General features: G+C 46.1%; 1 protein-coding gene across 1 annotated transcript; it reads left to right on the top strand.

Annotated features, from left to right (window-relative positions):
• The first annotated feature begins 1,652 nt into the window (after positions 1 to 1,652).
• emilin3b (elastin microfibril interfacer 3b) lies at positions 1,653 to 18,689 on the top strand. Its single transcript, XM_084014542.1, has 6 exons — positions 1,653 to 2,296; positions 12,908 to 13,030; positions 14,260 to 14,582; positions 14,667 to 15,010; positions 15,099 to 15,449; positions 15,972 to 18,689. Exons 1-6 carry the CDS (start codon positions 2,112 to 2,114, stop codon positions 17,094 to 17,096), a joined length of 2,451 nt encoding a protein of 816 aa, XP_083870668.1. The 5' UTR covers positions 1,653 to 2,111; the 3' UTR covers positions 17,097 to 18,689.
• The last annotated feature ends 4,225 nt before the right edge of the window (positions 18,690 to 22,914 follow it).

Genomic DNA, 22,914 nt, shown 5'->3' with positions numbered 1-22,914 from the left:
GAAAAACATGGGGTTTGGGGGGATCTCAGACTGTGGAAAGAAAACATCCAACATTTTAATTTAGGTGTTTATTTAACTACTTGGTCTGATTGCGTCCATAGATTTGATATGAAATTCTCCAAAGGACAATAACTCATCTGCATATTTAAACATGCATTCACCGTGATGCAGTGGGGAAGTCTCATGCTGATTTCTGTTACTTGTGTTTCTTATAAAGTGTCTTCAAAAAGGTATTTTCTCTAAATGACTTCTTTCTCAGTCAGAAATCTCCACTTCAGGAGCTTTTACATCCAGCAAACGTTAGTTTCATTCCTCAGGTTTTTATTCACACATCATTCATACTCTCACTTATTCAATATTTTATAACTACAAACATGGTACAAATAGTTTTTATGTCTGTTGACAGCGTTGTCTGATTAATGGAGTGATTCAAAGAGATATCCAAAATCCCTCCCTCACTAAAAAAACCTCTAATATCTCTAATATGTCAACGATCTGTCAGTTCAATAGTTTAGAGCCTGCCTTTAACCAGTGTTCTGGAAAAATATGCAAATTAGCACTGTTTTGAACAGATCATGCAATGATTTGCGATTTTCTTCATTCCCATGCTGGTTTTGTGGATTTGGAGCTGGTCCTGGTTCAGGGTTGTGTAATAGTGATACTCATACATGCTGCTTTAGAGTTTTAAAGGCTGTAAGTGAATTAGAGCGACCGAGCCTTCGTTGCTTCTGTCTCGATGGTCAGCTGATGTGCTGCTTTCACTTTTACACCGTGAGCTTTAACTTCTTTCTATATCTCTTTAACTTGTTTTAATGCTCACTTTGAAATTCTGGATATCACCCTTCTGAAATCACCCCAAAAACGATCATCTTTATGGAGTGAGCAGTTAGTGACAGTGTGGGACGTGGTAGCTCCGAAGGTTTCCAGGGTGCAGATCCGATGTCGGGATCGGGGGGGACACTAAAGCGTTTTTTTGTTTGTTTTTTTTGCCCATATGCAACTCATACCATGCCACCATTAATCACAACTTCATAGAGGCTCGTCATATCATTCATAAAGTACTGCACAGGGAATCAGTTATTGTGCTCACCTTTCTAGTTTATTATTCCTAAACAGCGCGTATCACTGCAAACTGAACTGTTATAGTTAGTAAATCATCATTTTAAATGTCTGCTCATGTTCTTATCTTTCGCCTCCCTCAAGCCTCCATTCAATCATTTCTTTTTAGATGTGAAGAATGTGAAGTCTGAAAATACATTTCATCAATTTTGAATAATTTAGGGTATTTTTTATTTGGGGGGACAATTCATAGTTTTTGGAAACACACACACACACACACACACACACACACACACACTTCTGTGCTAAGCTAGCTACTGAATGTAAACTGAATATAAACACGCAGATTTTGCTTTTTCAATGATTTAATGCTTTAAAATCATTCAGACAAACGAGGAAATTGTTGGAGATAGAAAGGAGAGAAAAGGAGACAGAGCAGGAAACGGGATGGCCAACCGAGCTGAAGCTGTGTGTGTGTGTGTTAATGTGTGTGTGTGTGTGTGTGTGTGTGTGTGTGTGTGTGTGTGTGTGTGTCGGTCCTCCCCTCGTGCAGAGCAGCCAGCCTGGACTCGGGGTGGGACATGCAAATCCAGTCTGCCGGCCCCTTCAGAGGCAGCAGAGCAGCACGCTGCTTCTCACACACACTCACGCCGAGCGCAGAGGACTCGGGGGTTCGAGTCCAGTCGGCAGGTCTGCATGTGTTGTCAGCGTACGGAGCTGAAGCTTTTCTTAGAGACTCCCTCTCTCTCTGTCTCTCCCGTTCTCCCCCTTTTCTCTCCTCCAACACCTCTGTGTTGTTTCCCTTCTTGCCCTCCCTCTCCGGCCTCACTCGTTCCCCCTCGCTCCGTCCGATGAGTTCAGACTAGAGCTCAGTGTGTGGAGATGCTGCTGATGGTCCAGCTGTTTGGGCTCCGTGACTCCTTCGGGGCCCAGTGAGGAAGAAGACTTTAACGCTCTGAGGGGAAACCAACTCTCCTCTTCCTCCCTCAGCAGCCTGTTGCACTTTTCCAAGACTCTGGAATTAATTGAGCTTTTAAAGACTTAACCAAACCATGAGGACCCAGTTGTGTCACCTGGCGGCGCGGCTCCTTCTCGTAGGCGTGTTGCTCTCTGTGGCGGAGAGTAAAGGAACGTTCTACGGCGGCCATGTCAATCCGTTCTACGGGAACAGATACAACCTGTTCAAGGCCGGACTCAACCCTCACCACTCGCCAAACAAGCCCATGACCCGCCACAAGTAAGTGCTGACTTATGACTTATGTCCCTGTATGTCACTGGTGCTCCTGCACGCTTGCAGGGGTGTTGAATTGGTAAAGCCCAACTCTCCCCGAGAGAAACACATGTCACCAGCGAGTTGCAGAAATGTGGTTTTCGTTAGGGCATCGGCTCGGTAACGGATCCCTGAATCGACTCTCTGTTTGGCCGATACTCGCCATCAGCGGTTCTCTGTGGTTCACACCTAAAAACATCTGTGGAGCGGCAGGAACATCACAACAATGACACGCTGCATGAGGAAAACAAAGGCGTTATTATTGGTATCGGGGTGCTGAGCTGATGACAAGAGTATTGATCCCTCAGAGGGACGTGTGTGTGTGTGTGTGTGTGTGTGTGTGTGTGTGTGTGTGTGTGTGTGTGTGTGTGTGTGTGTGTGTGTGTGTGTGTGTGTGTGTGTGTGTTACAGCTGGGTAGCCGCTGACAGAAGGGAGTGGTACAACTAATCTCCAATCAATAAGCTCAGCTGAGTTTGCATTGAGGTTGTTGTTGAAGGTAGAAGTTCAGATGAAGGATCTTCTTCAGGCATTTTTCATGCACAGATTTTGGGTTATTTTGCTTCTGTATGTTTCTTGCAGACGAGAGGAAAGAAAATATCCTAAATATGTGTTTATTTTACTACTTTGTCGATATGCTTCTGCAGATTTCTCCTAAAGTTACCATAAGATACCTTTTAGTTATTAATTTCACCCTATTCACCTGTAATGTCTTCAAAATGTCTGAAGACTCTTCTGAAGGTTTTAAATGAGGGTTTTTTTTTCATACAAGCTGATTTATAACACATCATTACTAAAAACATGGTGAAAAATTATTATTTCTGTTCGTTTCAGATTCATGGAGTGATACGAAGAGTGAAACAAGAATCATTTTGAACTTCATCCAGCGTTCAGATTTCCGTTCAGGAAAGATATGTAAACGACCACATATTTGATAAATTAATGCCTCATTTTTTTTTTATTTTAACAAAAAAGAATTGTTTTAATGCATGAAATGAATTTGGGGGTTGAGGTCATCTTCAGTGATCTGTGATGTCGTTGTTGTCAGGACAGTCAAACTGCACGAGCAGATGGAAATAACGATCCAAAGCAAAGCATTAGCGGTTTGAAAGCCACGGAGCCGTGAGACCGATGTGGATGCATGTTGGCCTGGACGGACGTGGTGATGCTTCGTCTGCAGGGCTGTTTGTCTTTTCCATCCCGTCTCGTTTGCTCTGCTTCCCCCAGAGAGCCGTTATGTCTTCGGACAGCTCCTCAGATACCTGCTGCTTCGGTCCAAAGGCCGCAGGACGCCGCTCTGTTCACCCTCACCACCAGGGGGACGGCCCATCGATCTCCACCTCCCATCACATATCACCTTCATTTTCAGTCACCTTGTCGTGTTTATCGTCACTTTTAACGAGCCAGAAATCACCATTGTCACCCGACATTTGTAAAATGAATTTTATCGTTTTATTTATGAGCTGGATATCCCATCTTCACAGGAAGTGAGGTTTTAGTCGACAAAGTCACTTAGTTAGGGAGCATACTTGACGTTAACTTCACTAACGACTCACGTGAATATCGACGCAATGCAAAAACTTTTACTTTTAGTTTTGCACAGGACACGAACAGCGGTCTCCTGGATGAAAGTCTGCACACGATGCGGCGATCATTTGATGCCTCGGCGGCGACAATGGGTCTCCTGTCATTGTTTGCTCATATGTCAAACTGCTGGCGGCATGTGACAGCGGCATCGCTTAACGTTTCCACGCCAAAGACGTTTATTTATATTCACCCACGCCACTTCGTGCCGAACACATCTCCACGCCTGAAATACCAAGACCGCCGGATTAACCAGTCAATGCGATGGCCGTTGAAGTAAGGTAGCTGATCGGTAATGACAGATGGTCGGCAGGTCGCCGGTAGCCGGTGATAGTCTCTCCCGGCGGGCCCTGGAGACGCTGTCAGACCACCATAGCAGATATATGAGCTCAGTTGTTGTCGGCCTGACCGGTCAGTGGAAATAGAGACTTAAAAATAACACATGTACTGTGTGTGTGTGTGTGTGTGTGTGCTTTCACAGCTTGTAAATACAAACTCCTCCGTTTCTTACTGACACAAAGTCACATGTTTTTTTGTTTTGGTGGGGGGGGGTATTTAAAAGACTCTCAGCTGTCGTGCACCACAGACTTTTTTTTTCTTTCTTCATGTTGAATTATCTGTGTTTTGGCAGGAAAGCGAGTCATTTGATTTCACGGCCGTTCCTTTCACTCAGTGCTACATAGAGGTCTCTCTGTATAATAAGTCACTACCTGTCACAGCTTTATTACTTAGAAGCCTATATGGAGCTCCAACTGTTCCATCCTAGGCCTTTTGCCATATATTCATCCAAAGAAATCACATTCGGACATTTCATAATGATGATATTTATGACATATTCTTTAATCTCTTCGTATTTTCTTTGAAAAAATTCCAATGTTTTATTCTTCTTGAAGAAACGAAACATGACCATATGCTTACATCAGCTAGTATCAGCCAATAATATCATGACATCCATCCATCAATCAATCTGTAACTTTTAGTAGAGCAGAGCTGGAGACGGTTGTGAGCTAATCTTCTCAACGATCCAATCAAATGCCTCCCAATGTGAAGTCCCGCCTCCTTCCCTGTTCCACTCTGAAATACGTGGTAGATCTTAAACGGCTTTTGAGCTCGTCTTTAATTAACAAGCTCGACCTCGACCGGACGTCTACGGGTTTGTTCGAAGCTTTTTGGTGATACATGAAAGTAAGCTCTACCATAACACGCCGCTTCACCACAAAATGCAACAACAACAGGTGAAACCTGATCCAAGAGCCACATATCCATCAGTTGGGAAACGAGTGTTGTATAAATCAATTAGGATCCCAGCAGATGCCACATGCCTTCACTGATCAGATTAGAGTCATGTCCTTGGGCTTCTCAGTGATGTATGGGACAGAGATCAGGTGGGGGGGAGGCCAGGGAGTTGGTCGAGGTCAGAGGTCATGGGTTACTGTTGTAAGTTTGTGTTGAGTGGCCGCTGGAGGAACAAGAATGGAGGCGGTCTCCTGCTAAGGGGTCACGGAGGCTGGGCAGGAAACTCCCAAGCTCTTCACCAACACTCGGTCATCTGACCTGCTGCTTTCTGCTAAAATGTTTTTACCATCTAATAGGCTGGATTTGTTATAATCAAATCCCCCGTGAAAGCATTGGTGGAAACAAGGCTGTACCGGCATTTTCCCTGAAACCTCACTTGGTCTTGAGGTTTGAACTTGGTGGTCCAGCTTCCCATGAATATCGATCCCTACTCCCATCCACATTCAGGTTCCTGAACCTTCCATGGACAGACCGCATGTGAGCTCCTTCGTCTTCTCCATTTCCGATGATCCGCTTGGGTCGCCACGGCGGATCATCTATTTCCATCTAGTTGGAAACCTGCGAACCCGTCGTCTATCGGTCTGATGACAGGTAAGCCTCTGGGATTAAGGGGGCTGTATTTCTGGGGCTCTGGTGCGTCACCAGCAGATATCCAGGGTGCCAAGACCCGCTTTTTCCGTACATTGCGCATTATTTACAGTCAGATGAGCAACTTGAGATGCGAGACGGGAGTCGGAGTTGAGAGACGACTTATACGTTTTACAAGTAGCTAGTTTTACAAGCTAATTTTAAACCAATAAAAAGCTAAATCAACATCAGACGGTAGCCGTTGGGTTCCCAGGTTGCATTGCAGCCAATGGATTTGGCCTCTTTTTCTCTGAACAAGGCCGGTTTACCCTCATTCAATAAAAACCTGCTGGAATGTAATTGGTCAATACTACTTGGACTACAAACGGACCGATACCAAACTCTTGTTCGTTGCCTTCAGGATCTGCGTATGAATCCGATCAGGAAACTCTGGGAGGAACGAGGCAACTCCACACAGAAGGGTCCTGCCCAGACCGGGGTTAAAGAGCTCAGACATCCAGGGGGGCTCAAAGTAGAGCCACGGCCTCTCGACCTCCTTTGCCCCCGACGTTTAACCCGCAGAGTTCTAGGTCTTAATGGGAAATGGTGTTCGTTGATGTCGAATGAGGTTTTCCTGACTTCTTGCGGTTTCACTTTGGCCATCTATAACTATTATATGGTCCCTGAGGTTTTCTTGCTTTGGTTTGTTCAGCAGCCAAACGCATTCCTGTTGATTCCGTTCCCGAGCTCATTCAGCACAATGATCCCAACAAATCTAACAATTCCTTTTGAAACCCCCCGTTTATTTCCAGAACACAGAGAGCTATTCTTACTGAAAGAAGATTATGCGCTCTGGGAAATGCTTGAGGATAAGTAATTGGTGTGTTTTTTCACTACCGGCGTTTGAGCCTCTTACTGTGAAAAACGGAACAAAACAACGTCCAACAACTCAAACAATCTATAATGGATATAAATGATTTGAAATTGTAAACACATCTACGTGGGTTTATTGCTGCAGTGGGGATAAGCGGCTGATCACACATGTAAAAGTAATGGTCTGCCTTTAAGCTGTAATAACCAGAACCGGCATCGGAGCTGACTGTGTCCATGAATGTCAGGGTGATCCCCCTTTGGGTCTACAGCTGGGACTATTACGTCTTTCCTTTAACCCCTAATCAGTAGCCATGAGAGCAACGTCTGTCAACCCTGCACCACAGGGCCTTCAAGACCGGGCCAGTTGGCGAGAGATCGGTTTCATTAAAAGCATATATGGAAAGAGATGGGCCCTGGAGGAGAGTTGTTAGCCCACAGACACGGTTGTTAAAGGTCCTATTAAAGATTGCATGCTTTTTCTATCTGGCCTGGTCCAGTCATAAATCTGTCAGAGGCAACAGCAGTGGCCTGGGTTCAAACGGTCAGGAACCCTGCAGGTGAGAGAGCGGTCAGTAATGAGGAAGGCGAGGCCTTCAGTGCCACGACGAAACGTCCGGGTTAAAAACAGAGCTGAGAGCAGCACCGCTATGCTTAGATAAGTAAACAGAGATTACCTGCAGTTCGCAGATTTTCTTTTTTGCAGGAGGTTATGAGAAAAAGGTTGGGAGGGGGGAAGGTATTGAAAGGTGAGTTATTTTGGGCCCAGCAGAGGACGGAGGTCTAGCAGCAATAATATTTGCCAAAAATGCTCCGCATGAGAATCCGAGATGGGAATTCTGCTTTCCCCCTGGGAGGCTGTGAAGCGATTTAGGAACTGTAATGCTATACTGGAAATATTTACAGTGGGACCAGACTAGCAGTCAGAGAATGACACGCTCCAATGACAGAAAAAAGACAATATTTTGGCGTTAAAAGGAGGAGGAGGGGGTGTCAGGGAAGGGAGGCAGGAGAAACAGTTAAGTGGGGCTTTGCCAACATGGCAGAAGGAGCCTGTTTTGATGTTGATTGGGGAGGACGGAGGTCAGGTGGAGGTGGGAGCTGCACAAGAGAGTTTAACACGCTGATGGAGTTGAGTCAGTGTTGAGTCAGCTGGGCTTGGGTGTTTCAGAGAGGGTGGGGATCAACTGGAGGCTTCTTTTCTTTCAGAGTTTGAGTTGTTTACAGTCGGATTCAACTAGAAGGTTCCATTTAACACAGAAATATGATTATTTCATGGAAATATGAAATGTACAACAGTGTAGAGAATATGCAGGAAGCCAATTAGCATTTTTGTGGATCTATACTGTGAATTAGTATAAGAGCCCTTCGAGGCCTCATTTAGTTTTGACCACACAAGTGGAACGTAATCACATTATTTAACAAGGTTGGTGAGTTCAGCTGCAGTTAGAGGCTTTTAGGCAATGTCGGTCCACCAGCTCACAAACATCTTCACTGTCATGGTATTTGGTACACGCATCGGGATAAATTGCTGTAATTTTGGGGTCAAAGTTTCTTTTCGGACTCAGTTCCCGATGTTGTAGACACAGAACCATGGCAACCATTGCTAACTAATTAAAAACATATACTCCGTCCAGCAAAGTGGGATCTTTGCACTATTGCCGTTACAGAGCTGTCCACCATCTGCTGTTCTGAACGGGCTTTTGGTTTCATATTAAGGTTTAGGACACATTAAAGAATCTCCCTTCGAAAGTGGATTCTGCTGGTATCATTCGTAGCTGAATATTTTGCATTCTCATGCCGTTGTTTTTTCCACGCCCCCACACAAAGGCCTTAAGCCTTGTTAGTCTTTATTAAGAATGTTGGAGCCTTCCCATACCTCTGACCTTTTCCTTTCTGGGTCGCTCAGGTCGTCTGACCAGATGCCTTTTGCTCCTTCCCCAAGGGCAAAGTCATAACGAGAAGGCTCAGTTGTTTGCTGTTGCTGCCCGTCAGTTAAGCAATAGTTCACCTGCCTTCGCTCAACACCTTTATGACTTGTTTGAGAACTCAATACTCCTTGACGAGTTCAACAGCTCTACGATATCACCGTGCAATTACATATCAAAGCAGGAAATCTGTGTCTCATCCACCACGTACGACTGAGATAAAAGCACACTGTTGATTGGTTGGCTGCTCTTAGATCCCGAGATATTTGCACCCCTTGCTTTGGGCCTTGTACCGGACCGTTGTGGTGAAGACGGAGGTGAGCCAAAAGGCAAAGCTCTCTTGATTCAGCAGTTTGCCTATGTTCCGACCCTCACCTGTGGTCATGATCTTAAGGTAGTGACAGAGGAATGAGATAGCTGCTGACATGAGCTTCCTTCGTAGGGTGGCGAGGCTCAGCTTTAGAGACCCGTGCAGCTCCTTTGGGTGGTGCTGAGCCTTCTGGCCTCCTTGTAGAGGTTTTCAGGGCACATCCAAGAGGCCCAGAATACGGCGGAGGGATTTTATATATCACCCCGTCTGGGAATGCCTCGGGGTCCCCCAGGAGGAGCGTTGCAGAGGTCTGGAATACCCTCCTTAACCTTCTTAAACCAAACCCCCCAATGACTTTTCTTATCATTTACCGTCACGAGTGCTGTGAGTTCTGTTTTTAAATGCAGTTTGCTGATTTTATTTCTCACCATCTATCGCGGTTATGTCTTACGTTGCCCTAAAGCTAGTTGCTTCGTAAACGCAGGTCGTAAATAAAGTTTGACTTGACTTCAGTGACTTTTACTGTCTGGCACGTAGTCGCCCGTCCTGTGTGGCCAACCGCTCCCAAATGTCACCAACGACGAGTGCTAAAACAAACATCAGAAAGTATTTATACTCTGTAAAAAAAAAAAAAAACAGTCTCCTTGTGCTGCATTGGCCGAGGGATGAGGTGTGAAAATAGTGCCGAGCACGCCGGCACGCCCCTCTATTGCTCTGATGTCAGATCATGCTGGATCAGGACTTCTCAGCCCCCTTTTAGTCTGCTCCAGGACTGGAGTTCCTTCACACACACACACACACACACACACACACACACACACACACACACACACACACACACACACACACGCAGACAAAACAAAGTCCTCACCGACCCTGCAGCGCTGACCACTCGCATATTACAGGTTCATATTTCTGTGGATGAAGCGTCGGGTAATCCTCGTCCTGCGGAGCTGTGTGGTCTCGGTGGATGTGATGAAAGCGCTGCGATGCATGTTTTTAATATGTGCACACACACACACACACACACACACACACACACACACACAAGTCTCTGGACTTGAAGCTCAACATTCGTCCTATAAAAGATCTGTTTTTACACAGCGGAGGAGGTGACCTGCAGTTGCCCCGAGCGACGCCGCGGCGCAGAGGGACGGGATTTATCTCAGCGCTCCACTTTGATTCTCACATATGCCAGAACCCTCCGCCTGTAAGACCCCGAGGATAAAATATCACTCAGGACCCAAATGACATTGACAGATTTGTGAAAACAGGCAGACTGGGGGAGAGAGAGAGGCAGAAACAGAAACCAGGACTTTTTTTTGTTCTATCCCGATGTCCATCTGGATTCCTGCCTCTGCAGCCCCCCCCATCCCCCCACCCAGATGTGCACCTGACAAACAAACCGGTGGTCGATTTCCACCCTGCTGACGGTAACATGAGGAGGGGTCACACACTTACTGCGCTGTACACTCAGACACGCTCTCCATCAGCTGTCACAAACCCTTGTGTGCTGATAGAAGTGCTTCCCAACTCCTGCATGCACAAGAAAAAAAAGCCTATTGAAGCCTAATAAATCTGTCATATGAGAGGAGGGAATCATACACTTTGAAACACTTTCTGAGATTTTACACTGTAGTACTTAAACCACTCACCGTAGGGCTGATAATCTCTGGATGGAGTATCGTAAATGTGAGCTTGTACAAATCTACTTTTCACATGTCAAGCAAATTAAGAAGAAATCGTTTGTTTTGGCACCGGGGGCCTGTGTGTGTTCAGATATGTTCCCCACCTCGGGGATGGGAAAGAACAAGAGCCTGCAGGTGGGGATGCTGAAGAAAAAAGAAGAAATGCATGAAAGCATAGCAGAGTCGTAACAGCAGCATCAGCAGAACCGAGCAGGAAACGCTGGAAGGGAACTGTGTCATTGTGATGCAGAACCACTTGTGTCTCTTAAAGCCTTCATTTCTTATTGTGAAGCACGACATCGGGCGTGTGTTTCCTGTTATGTAAATGTGCTTTTGTGGGCGGGGCCTAGGTGATAGCCTCCAGCTAACACGTAACCATGACCATGAAAGCAGCACGCAGCAATCATCCCGTTTCCCGACCATGCCTCTCTGCAGCAGTTCTCCATGAGAAAACAATGATTCCAGCTCGGAGTCGGCCGCCGCCGCAGCCAGTAAATTGGACGTGTGATTTTAAAGTGCTTTAAGGACTCCCATCACACCACATCAGTTCAGGTCATAACCGCCACTTCCTCCACAACGCACGGCCTGGCAGCAGCTCGTCAGGCTGGTATGAAAGGACCTCTGTCATTCTGACTCCTGGCCTTTTCCTTTCACCGCCATTAACATATGTCAACACACACACACACACACACAGACACACACACACTGTCAAAACAGTCAGCGGTTTGTAGGAAGCAGCAGCAGCGGTTTCTCACCGACTCTGACAGGCTGCCTGTTAGCCCTCTGAACCTGTTAACTTGGCATGTGGACTCTCCCGGTCCCCCCCCCGCCCCCCAGTGTCCCTCCCCTGCTCCTCCAAAAACCTCGTATTTGTCCTGGAGCAGCTGTGGAGCAGCGTTAAGTACCGCATGGGTTTGCTGAAAGCTCCCCCCTGAATGTAAGAAATGCTTCACATGTGAGTCTGAAGAGCAGATCATCGTTTCCTGTGTTGCGCCGGGGCCGGGGGGAACTTTCAGCCGTTGCTATGGCGACGCTGGCAATGAGGCGGGAGGACGGAGAAAGTTGGTCCAGCATGATGCAACGACTGCTCAAAGACGTTATCGTGATGTTATTATGTGTTGGACGTATCTGGGAAACAGGCTCTCTTGTCTTCATAAATTATTTCATCTCAAATCGATGTGTCGATAAAAACGATGCCTGAATTCTTTTTGTATTAGAAGGAAACAAAAGACCGGACACGAATCAGCAAATAACCTCTTTCATCACATGATTGATGCCAGAGGTCCATAAAAAAATGCGCTTTTGAAATTAAACACCTAAATCACTCGACATAAGTTATCCATATGCAACATCAGAAAACCTGATCTGGTCTAGAAATCCCATTCCCACGCAACAAGCTGCTCTGTGTGGCGCTTCGATGGAAACGCGTTGTGGATTACGTGGAGTCTGTGTCGGTGGTGGAAACACAGAACAGGGATTTTACCCGGAATCTGATGTTTGAACCGAATGGTTTCACTTTTTTGTTTCGTAGACATTTTAAGGCAAATCATTAGATTTGAGTAGTTCTGTTGCCTCAACCCAACTATGTAGTTTAGTAGCATGTTTAGTTTTTGTTCATTGATCACGTGTTTCAAACTGAGGCCGCTGGTCTGAAAAAAAAATAGAAAGAAAAGTTTCCCTGGAAACATAATTGAGAGTGCAGTTTATTTCTATGGGGACGTAATTTAGTAGGTTGGGTTATAGTTTGCAAACCAACATCGCAATTTGAAATGTTATTAAAATGATATTATTTCAAGATTACATGATAGAACAATTCTGTTTGTGCAACAATTCTAGAAAAAAACTGTGTTTTCAACAAGGCAACAAAGAGGCAGCAACATCAGTGATGAAGTACGGTGAAACTACTACTGAGGAGTACAAATACACATAAAACACACAACAGAATAGAGGAGAGACAGAAAACAGAACAGTTAAGCTTCCACACAGAATAAATTCAGTCATATGAAGGAAGGAAATAATCTCGTCACATCTGCTGGAGGCTTTAAAGGGACAGTTCACCGCAAAATTAAAACAATCATATTTATCCAGAGTTTTTCACTCTAGATAGTTTCCTATGAGTTGTGTTGAAGACCACCACAGTACATAAACATAAAGGGACTATATGACGCCCAAAGCACTGAAAGTCTCTTTCCAGGAATCACGTCACTCAAAAGACCTTGTGAGCATTTTGATGGAGGAACTATTTTCCTCCATCCGTGAGACGTTTTAATGAAACAGACACCTTCTGTGTAATCTCTTTACAGTCGGCCTTAATGACTTGTTTGTGTGTCTCCACAGAAACCACTGCGCCTACGTGGTCCAGAAGAACATCACGTGCATCATGCAGGACGGAGTGGCCACCTACGTGAAGGCCGAGTACACCACCAAGTGCATCTGGGGTCAGAAGTGCCCCGTTGTCATGTAAGTTTAAAAGAAAAGAAAAGGGAAATGCACCTGAAAGTGTTTAGTTTGGGTTTATTGCTGCAGGAGCGACTTCAGAGTGAGGATCCAGTCTGTATCGCTGCTGCCCTCTAGTGGTCACTCTTAATAAAACACATATTAGTCCATTTCATTCTGTTAAAATGTGCTCATTTATTGATTATTTGGATCTGGATGAGGATGTCTCTGACCAGCCCTCCTACACCGATGAGAATATAAAAGTAACATCCAACACACTTGATTGAACTAAACCACTGCAGGTATGAGAGAATCCATTCAGACGCCGTGACCTGCTCGATGTGATTCTGTGTAATCTGCCTCTCAGGTCCTTTTACGTTAAAGAAGACGGATGAATGGTGGACGTGTGAGTGAGAGAGAGAGTTTGTAGACCAGAGAACAGTGATGTCGGTGCTGCTGACCCTGGTTCAGTCCTCTCATGCCTCATCATTTCTGTTCCACTCTGTCTCAATCGCCTAATCTTCCTCTAATCCACGTATAATCCATAGAGAACAACTTCATCCCTTTATCTCCACTCGCCACCTCCCGTTCCTCCACCCGGCTCTCTGCTCTTAATTAGTGGAAGTTCACACTAAACCACTTCACTCTTCCTTTCTTTTAAACCGAATACTTGAGCTCCTGAACGCATCACTGCACAATTTTATAAATATTACACCATATCCTTTATTTGCTTTACTTTAATTGATCATTTCAAAATGTGTGTGTATGTATGTAGTGCATAATGTATATACTTGTATATAGTGCTGCATTTGATTTTACTATACTACTATATATACAGTATATATATATATATATATATATATATATATATATATATATATATATATATATATATATATACATTAATGTACCGGTGTATGTTAAATATAACAAACATATTTTAATATACTATATACTATATTCTTGTAGATTGCTTATGGTTTGGTGTTGAACCCCATTTCTGATTGTGATCCTGCCATCACTCCTGGTCCAGCTCAGTCCTGGTCCAGCTTGATCCTGATCCAGCTTGATCCTGATCCAGCTTGATCCTGGTCCAGCTCGATCCCGGTCCAGCTGGATCCTGGTCCAGCTGGATCCCGGTCCAGCTTGATCCCGGTCCAGCTCGATCCTGGTCCAGTCCACATGTGAGACTTTGGCGACATGACAGATGCAACATGGTCTGATAAACCTGGTTTTCCTTCATGACCCGGCAGGTACAGGACTTTCTACAAGCCCAAGTACAAGGTGGGCTTCAAGGCGGTGACGGAGCTGGAGTGGAGGTGCTGCCCCGGCTACTCCGGAGAGCACTGCTACGACGGACCCACGTCGCTGCCTGACGTCATGGTGCCACCGTTCAGGGGCACGGGTTTGCCCCATCGCCCGGGCGTGAAGGGCTTCCCCCACGGCCCCAGACCCCCCATAGACCAGAGGCCAGGAGGAGGCCAGCTGGAGCCGGGCAAACCCGTCCCCGGCGTTCCCAACCACAGACAAATCCCCACGGGACAGCTGCCTGCTGGGAACGGCAAACCCAACTACGGTGAGTACACACACCAACCGATCTACAGTGAAGCCCCGCCCCTCTCTAAAAGAACGCCCTCCTTTCTGTCTGATCCTGATACAGGAACCAGGTTTGGGATCTCGGGAGTGACCGGAGAGCGTATGGACCGGATGGAGGAGGACGTGCGGCGCCTCACCCAGGGCCTGGACACTCTGAACGGGATGGTGGCCGGCCTGGAGGACCGGCTACGCACATCTCTCCGGGAGGACACCAACAAGATCCTGGTGTCCCTGCTGTCCAACGCTCCCCAGGGGCCCGACTCCGTGGTGGGATTCGGGGTGATCCCGGATGGAACTCCTGATGGAGCGGAAGGAGAAGGCTTCACCGGGTTTGGAGACTTAGCGGGAAGGGTGACTGAGGTGAAGGATGACCTGCGAGCCAAAACCCACATCTTAGAGGAAATCCAGGTACGGTGTTGATGCGGTTTCTGTACACGTAGACCAGGTTCTCCTTCCCCTTCCTTTAAATGTATCCGTCTTCTCCCGTGTCCTTCAGGGGATGGTCCTGGGTCACGACGGCCAGCTGAAGAGGCTGCTGGAAGGAGCCCGAGGCAGGCCGATCCCCGAAGCCAGCGCCACCATCCACCTGGACGAGATCCTGGACGCCAAGCTGGCCGGCGTGCGCGCCGAGATCCTGGACGGCTTCGAGCGCCGTCTGACCGGCATGGAGAGCCACTGTGACGAGAAGATCGGGGCGATGCAGAACCAGTGCCACCGGGAGCACGTGGACGGCCAGGAGCAGATGCAGCAGTCCCTGGATGGGAAGGCGACCGGGATCAGGGAGGAGCTGGGCTCTCTGCAGGCTCAGATCCAGGGTCTGACCCTCACGGAGAGCTGCTGTGGACAGGTACGACATGGATCAGCATGGAATAAGTGTACGAGCAGAACAGTTAGCTTTGAAGGAAAAGTTTGAGAGCGAGAAAAAGCGTTGTTTTGGCCGTGATTGTGTCTCCTGAATGTTTATATAATATGTATCAGATGGATGATATCAGAACAAAGAACGTCCTCGGCTGTCAGATTGAGGTGTCAAGCTCATCAAACAGTCTGAGAGCAGCATCCTCCGGTTGTCATGGTGACCCACAACAAAACAATGTCAAACAAACGATGAGAAGCCAAAACAGATAATAGAAGTAGATCATAAAAAAGAAAGGGCGATGCTAGTCGATCATAAAAAACGGTGGTAAAAGCGTTGACGTCGTCATAGAAACGCTGAAATAAACGCTGGGAGGAAGCACCCTGCAGACGCTTTTCTGCCAGGAAAACGCTTAGATGGGATGACTGATAAAAGTCTCTCTGCCAAAAATGTCAAACTGCTCCTTTAGCGCTGAGGGGAGCGTCTGATTGGCTAACACGTCTCTGATCGTTGCAGGTGAACAGTTTGTCCCAGCGCGTGCTGCTGCTGGAGGAGTCCGTTAAAGGTTTGACCGAATCTCAGAGGCAGCTCCAGACGGCCCTCGCCGACCAGACCATACACGTGGAGACCCTGATCGAGACCCGGCTTTTGGACATAGAAGTTCGCCTCAACGCCACGGAGGGCGACGGCGTGGCGCCCCCCGGCGGTCTGGATGGCTTCAAGACCATGCTGGAGGACAAGCTGAAGACCCTGGAGGAGAGGGTGTTTGTGGCGGTGGAGGAGCTGAGCAACGCCACCGCTCCGGCGCTCCTGGAGGGTCAGGTGGTCCCGGCGCTGGAGACGGAGATCGAGTCTGTGAGGAGGAGAGTGGAGGGAGACCTGGACGGCATTCAGAAACAGCTCATAGACCTGGAGCTCCTCTGCACCTCGTCCTGCTCGCCTTCCACCCCGCCAGCAGGGGGCATCGGTGGCACTGAAGTGGAGGAGGAGTGCGAGGCGATGGGGAAGAAGATGACCGACCGCCTGGACACCCATTCTAACCAGCTGGACCGCCTGAACAACACCCTGCAGAGCCTGCTCTTCCACATCGCCCAGGAGGAGAGCGAGGGCGCCGTCCAGGGAGAGATCACCCTCCTGAAGGTCAACATCAACTCCGTGAACCGCACCCTGAAGGGCCTGAAGGACTCCATCCGGTTCATCGCCAGCGAGGTGGGCCACGCCAACGCCTCCTGGGAGCAGAGGGAGCACCAGATAGTGAACCGGGTGCAAGGCATCACCCAGCTGGTGGGCCACCAGGCCTCGCTGCTGGGGGCCGGCGAGCGGCGGCTCGCCCAGCTGAAGGGGGAGCTGGCGTCCTTGAAGAGACGGCTGTCCGGGGAGCTGCAGGGCTGCCGGAGCACGGCCATAGAGGTGCAGAGGGAGGTGAAGGACGTCGACAGCAGGGTGAGCCACGTGGAGGGCCAGTGCAGCAGCCTCGGGGAGCTGGCGGAGCACCTGGAGAGGATCCGGGCGGAGCTGGAGAGACACTCGGACTCCTACCTGGCCGAGGTGAACGGCACCCTGGCCGTGCACTCGGAGCAGCTCGCCGAGCTGAAGGGGGACATCAAAGACTGCAGCAAGGATGCAGGCGACCAAAAATGAGACCAGTAGCATCTGAGCTACAGAACCGTTGGAGGAGAAGAGACTCCTCATTAGGATCAAGTGACTTCCTCCGCTTCTCTCTTTCAAATCCCATCTGCACAGATTCAAATGAGCTGAACCGGCTAAAAAGCCATTTCCTATCAGCTCCCCGCCCCAGTGCCTCCAGATGTTCAGGGCGTTCTTTGGTTTGGTGAAGAGACGAGAGGAGAGGGAGAGACGAGAGGAGAGGGAGAATACAAAGACACACATGGTTGTATAGCTGGGTAATGTTTTCCCTTGAGATTTGATTCTATTGGGCATTTTGTTTTTTTCCCTCTGATCATGATTGTTTTCACATTTGACCTGTTTTTAACTTATATGAAGTGACTGCATTGTTATGATGTGTACTTTAGAGCGATGATTAAACGAAGTGGATGACATGGGACTAATACGCTGCTACGGGTTTCTACTGACAAGCACGCTCGACATCCTCCGTGTGGACTCGTCTGGTACTGTACGTCAACTTGGTGCTATTTACGTTGTTTTGTTTGGGGATAAACTTCTGTTTTACACATGTCGTTAAAAAAGAAGAAAAAGAAGAAAAAAAAGATGTATTTCTGCTTTTGACAGATGTTTGTGTGCTTCCTGCCGCATTGCTCCAAGTTGCATGTAAGTTCCAGAACTCACCACTAGGGGACAGTGACAACACATTTCATGGCATGGTAGATGGACAGAAATAAATGGTAAAACACTCCAGGCTGACAGGGTTTTTATGGGTCTTTTTAAACATAATTTTGTCAATTCAATTCGATACAACTCTGTGCAACTCAGGAGTTTTATGATTATTATGATTGACTTTATCGTCCCTGGGGGAAATTCATTTTCACAGCTTGGTATCCATCCAACAGCCGTACACCACCACACAAACCACACTCAAAACAGCGGAAAAACAAGCAATCCCACATTTCTTAGTTTTTTATTAATGAACAAACATTAACTCTGTACTCTCCGCCTGTTTGCTGTGTGCCAACAAGGATGCACAATAAATTAGGAGGGAAAACACTGAATGCTGTAACACAAAGTGATGGAGCCCTATAAAACCTGAACATGTTGAAGGGATACAACACAAAATAATGTGACCCTTCAGACTTTAATCTGCCATATATTATCATTGCAAACATTCGTATCATACTTTATCTCATGCTTTATTTTGATAAAGATAGCGCCTCCGTCCTATTTGCATAGGCACATAGATTCTGACCTCATGAATACAGAAACCAGGTTTTTTTTTTATGTAATCACCCTTAATAGATTTCAACATGCCAACGTGTGATTTTATCAGAGGTTCTGTGTTTGGTGACAGCTTTTCAAAATAAAGTATGTGATTGAGCATGATGATAAAACCGTCTGCGGCGCCGGAGCTGAAATTCCTAACGAGGTAAAAAAGCAAAAGATGCCAGTTGTTTTTTTATTGGCAGATGGAACATATCGAGGCAAAAGGCAGTAATTCAAAGAAAAATGCACTTGTCAAGATCCGGTTGTTACTGTACTAAAGTAGCTATCTGTATTTTTGACTACTCCTTCACCGGGATACTTTGTACTTTCTACTTTGAGTACATTTCAGACCTTGTACTTTTTCCACTTTTAAAGTTGAATCAGTACTTCTACTTTCACTTTTTTACTGAACAAGTTTCTGTAGTTCTACTGGAGTAGAGGGCGTCTGCACTTTTGACACCTCTGAAAAAACCCAACAGAACTCCCTTTGTTTCACTCGAATAATCTTCGATCTTAAAATAATTGTCCAGACTGTTTCTGTGCTTCACCGGCAGCAAATAAGAGAAAATGTAACACCAAAAGTTTCAGTCAGTGATTTATGGTTTTAAAAAAAAACCTCCGCCTGCTGAGGTCGGAAACCCCACGTGGCGGATGAGAAGTCGACGTGTTGAAGCTGAAACTAATGAACTTCTGGCAAAACCTGCATGGCATTCATTTCTCCCCAATATCTTTTTCATCACAGCCAAACAGATTTTGAATCATGACTAAGCTGGTGTTCGGGGGTTTGCACAGTCTGCAGGTTTCACGGAATATCAGTTTTAAGACAGCAACATCTCTCGCTGATTAACTGGCTGTCAGCGCGTAACAGCGGCCAGAAATGTAGCATTAATATTTGCTGCTGCTGCACAGAGGAAGCCGTTCTTGTTCAAAAAGCCCTGACTTTACTCAAAACTGCTTCATACAGAAAACTGGTAAAAAAAAAAACAACTGGAATTGAACAGCAGGAGAACATCGTACTAGAGCCACCTCACAAGACCGTGGTCACATGGGGCGGTCAGGTGATAAGGTGAGGTCATGAGGTGAAAGTGTGGAGGATATTAGTGTGTGTGTGTGTGTGTGACGGCGGTGGCGGAGGGTTTAGGGTGACGACTCAATGATAATGAATGAAGCTGAGGGAAATGAGCTGTGAAAAACGTGTTGACCTTGCACCGCTGGAGCGCAGTCAGCAGGCTCTTCTGCTCGGCATCAGCACATCGTTTTTAAAGACGACTTGGAACGGGGGGAAGTACGGAAGCCCACATCCGCCACTGTCAGAATCAATCAACAATAATGAGAAACCTTCCCAGAGTAATGACATTCTACACCAAGGCAATGTTTTGAGATGAAATGTATTTCTTTTTTTCCTTTTTCTTTTTTAGATACCGTAGATGACCATTTAGTAGCCCGGGCGTTTAATATGCTAAATCGACTTGGAACCCAGGCGTTTATAAGAACCAGGCGCGTATTTGCAACAGGCTACAATTTATTTTTGCAATGAGCAGCACCAGACCATCATGCAAAGAACAAGGAGCTCACCATAGCACCACTGGAACAAAACGACTTTTTCCCCCCGACGCATCTTTATTGACATCAGACAATAAATACAAAGACAGTTTGTCTGTGTTACCGCGACACAGGGAGCTGATCAGAGCAGTGTTATGAATGATAACGGAAGGGGGGGGGGCGATCGCGGTAATTTCAACACTGTACTTTAGCGCATTTATCTATATCCCTATATCCCTCAGTCTAGCGCGCCTGTGTTTGTGTGTCTGTGTGTGTGTGTGCGCGCGCCTGCATGCGAGAGAGAGAGAGAGCGCGAGGGGAGGGGCTGACTGACAGAAGAGGTGAGAGCCGGTGAAGTGCTGTTAAAAAAAAACTTTTGTTTTCTGTGCAAGACTATGGTAAACACTTAATCGCCCGGGCGTTTAATTGAACCGGCGTTTATTATGCAAAATGAGGTCGGACCCCCGGCGGCTATTAGAGCACAGGCGCGTATTTGCACGCGGGCGATTATTTGGTCATCTACGGTAAGTCAATATTTTAAGATAGTTAGTCATTATTTTGAGATGTGAAGTGAATATTTTCAGACACTGGGTCATTATTTTGAGATACTAAGTCATTATTTTGAGATACTAAGTCCACATGTTTAGATACTAAGTCATTATTTTGATATACTTAGTCATTATTTTGAGATAGTAAGTCAACATGTTTAGATACTAAGTCATTATTTTGAGATACTAAGTCATTATTTTGAGATACTAAGTCAACATGTTTAGATACTAAGTCATTATTTTGAGATACTAAGTCATTATTTTGAGATACTAAGTCAACATGTTTAGATACTAAGTCATTATTTTGATATACTTAGTCATTATTTTGAGATAGTAAGTCAACATGTTTAGATACTAAGTCATTATTTTGAGATACTAAGTCATTATTTTGAGATACTAAGTCAACATGTTTAGATACTAAGTCATTATTTTGAGATACTAAGTCATTATTTTGAGATACTAAGTCAACATGTTTAGATACTAAGTCATTATTTTGAGATACTAAGTCAACATGTTTAGATACTAAGTCATTATTTTGAGATACTAAGTCAACATGTTTAGATACTAAGTCATTATTTTGAGATACTTAGTCATTATTTTGAGATAGTAAGTCATCATTTTCCCCGCGACCCTGAATACAGGATAAGTGGTAGACAATGGATGGATGGATGGATGGATGGAAGTCATCATTTTGAGATACTAAGTCATTATTTTGAGATACTTAGTCATTATTTTGAGATACTAAGTCAACATGTTTAGATATTAAGTCATTATTTGAGATACTAAGTCATTAGTTTGAGATACTAAGTCATTATTTGAGATACTAAGTCAACATGTTTAGATATTAAGTCATTATTTGAGATACTAAGTAAGTAATTGATAACGTTTTTTCTGACTGAGGCAGAAATGGGCTTCCATAGGGAAGTGATCAGAAGATAATGAAACCAGAGACACCGGAGGGCCACTAGATAGGGAGGAGGCAAGCATCGATATGCTCTCTGCTGAGGAATAAAGGAGGAAAACGGGGGGAAACGAGCAGAGATGAGTGTGGGGAAGGAAAGGCTCGAGCTGATGGACAGCGATGTGACAAGGGCAGAGCGAGCAGAGGAGGGAGGAGCGCGAGGCGGTGTCACGAGGACGAAGGAGAACGGGAAGCAGATGTGTTGACGAGCTGCAGCTCGACCCACGCCCGCATCCTGACCGGAAAGCAGGCAGGAGTCACAACAGGAGCTGGAGAAAATACACTGCCTGCTCACGCGCGCTCCAAGCACGCGCTCAAACACAAGCAAAGGCAAGCTGCGAGAGTTTAAAAGCCCAGACAGCAGCTGGATGCCCCGATGCCCCTCGGGATACGGAGTTTAACACAGTGGACAGTCCCGCCGCTGACGTAGGAGAAAACCTGACCGCATAATTAATAAAATCAAGCATCGTGACAGGTCACGTGACGTCCACTCATGAGCTTCTCACCTCCTCCGCTTCTTGTTATGTTTTTATTATGTTGCGTGTGTGCGTGAGGCATCCAGGACGGAAGTAACACGTTTCATGTACTGTCATTAAAATTGCTAATTTTACTTTTACATACGCAAGCTGATATTTTTGTACGTTTTCTACATTTCAAGTTAGAGTTAAAAAAAAAAAAGTTCCATGAAAACAGAAGAAAAAAGTACACAGCGAATAATAACCCCCCCCCCCCCCAAAAAAAGACAACAACCCCAGTGGTCGGCTTGCAACTATTTGATTGGCTCCTGGTGGATAGCAACGCCCACTTCTCTACTTTCTTAATGCGCGCAGCCAGCTACCTGCTAACGCTAGTAATTCCCTTCTTATTTGTGGGCTGATAAACAATATTTCATCGCAAAAACACACTAAAATGACAGCAGACGACCAGCCACGATGAGATCAATGCGCTCTCATGTTGTGACTCCGGCCAAATATTCTCGTGGACAGGCTACGTGAGCGCGTCCTTACTGTTTATTAGCATCGATGCTCGCTAGCATTGTAAAGCTAACACGCTAGCTGGCCTCGTAAAGGTCAAGTTTCCACACATTACTAACGTTAATGTAACATTAAGTCATTAGTTAGCTTAGAAATATGGTAACATAGTTAACGAATTTAATGGAGAGTGAGATGAATCGTATATAGAACAGAATGTATTTAACCAAGGATTTGACTGACACCAACAGACTGAACAATAAAGTTAGTTGGCTGCCGATCCTGTTCTATTTTAACCGACGATGTACTTCGTCGGTTGCAATCAGACTTATTGATCATTGCCAATGGGCATTAATGTACTTCGGCATAGTAAAACGTTGCTTCAGTCTTACTTACTGCTGATTTAATGCACTACGGGGCTGGGCCTGGCTAACATGCTAAATGCTAACACCTTCCGTGAGGCGCGTTGGGGTTTTTCTCTCCAAACGTGTGGACCTGGAGGACTACTGGGACCAGCAGGGGCCGAGTGGTACTGGTTTTAC

The sequence above is a fragment of the Eutrigla gurnardus genome, assembly GCF_963514095.1.
Source record: "Eutrigla gurnardus genome assembly, chromosome: 8".
NCBI lineage: Eukaryota > Metazoa > Chordata > Actinopteri > Perciformes > Triglidae > Eutrigla > Eutrigla gurnardus.
This window is presented reverse-complemented; position numbering and strand designations above follow the sequence as displayed.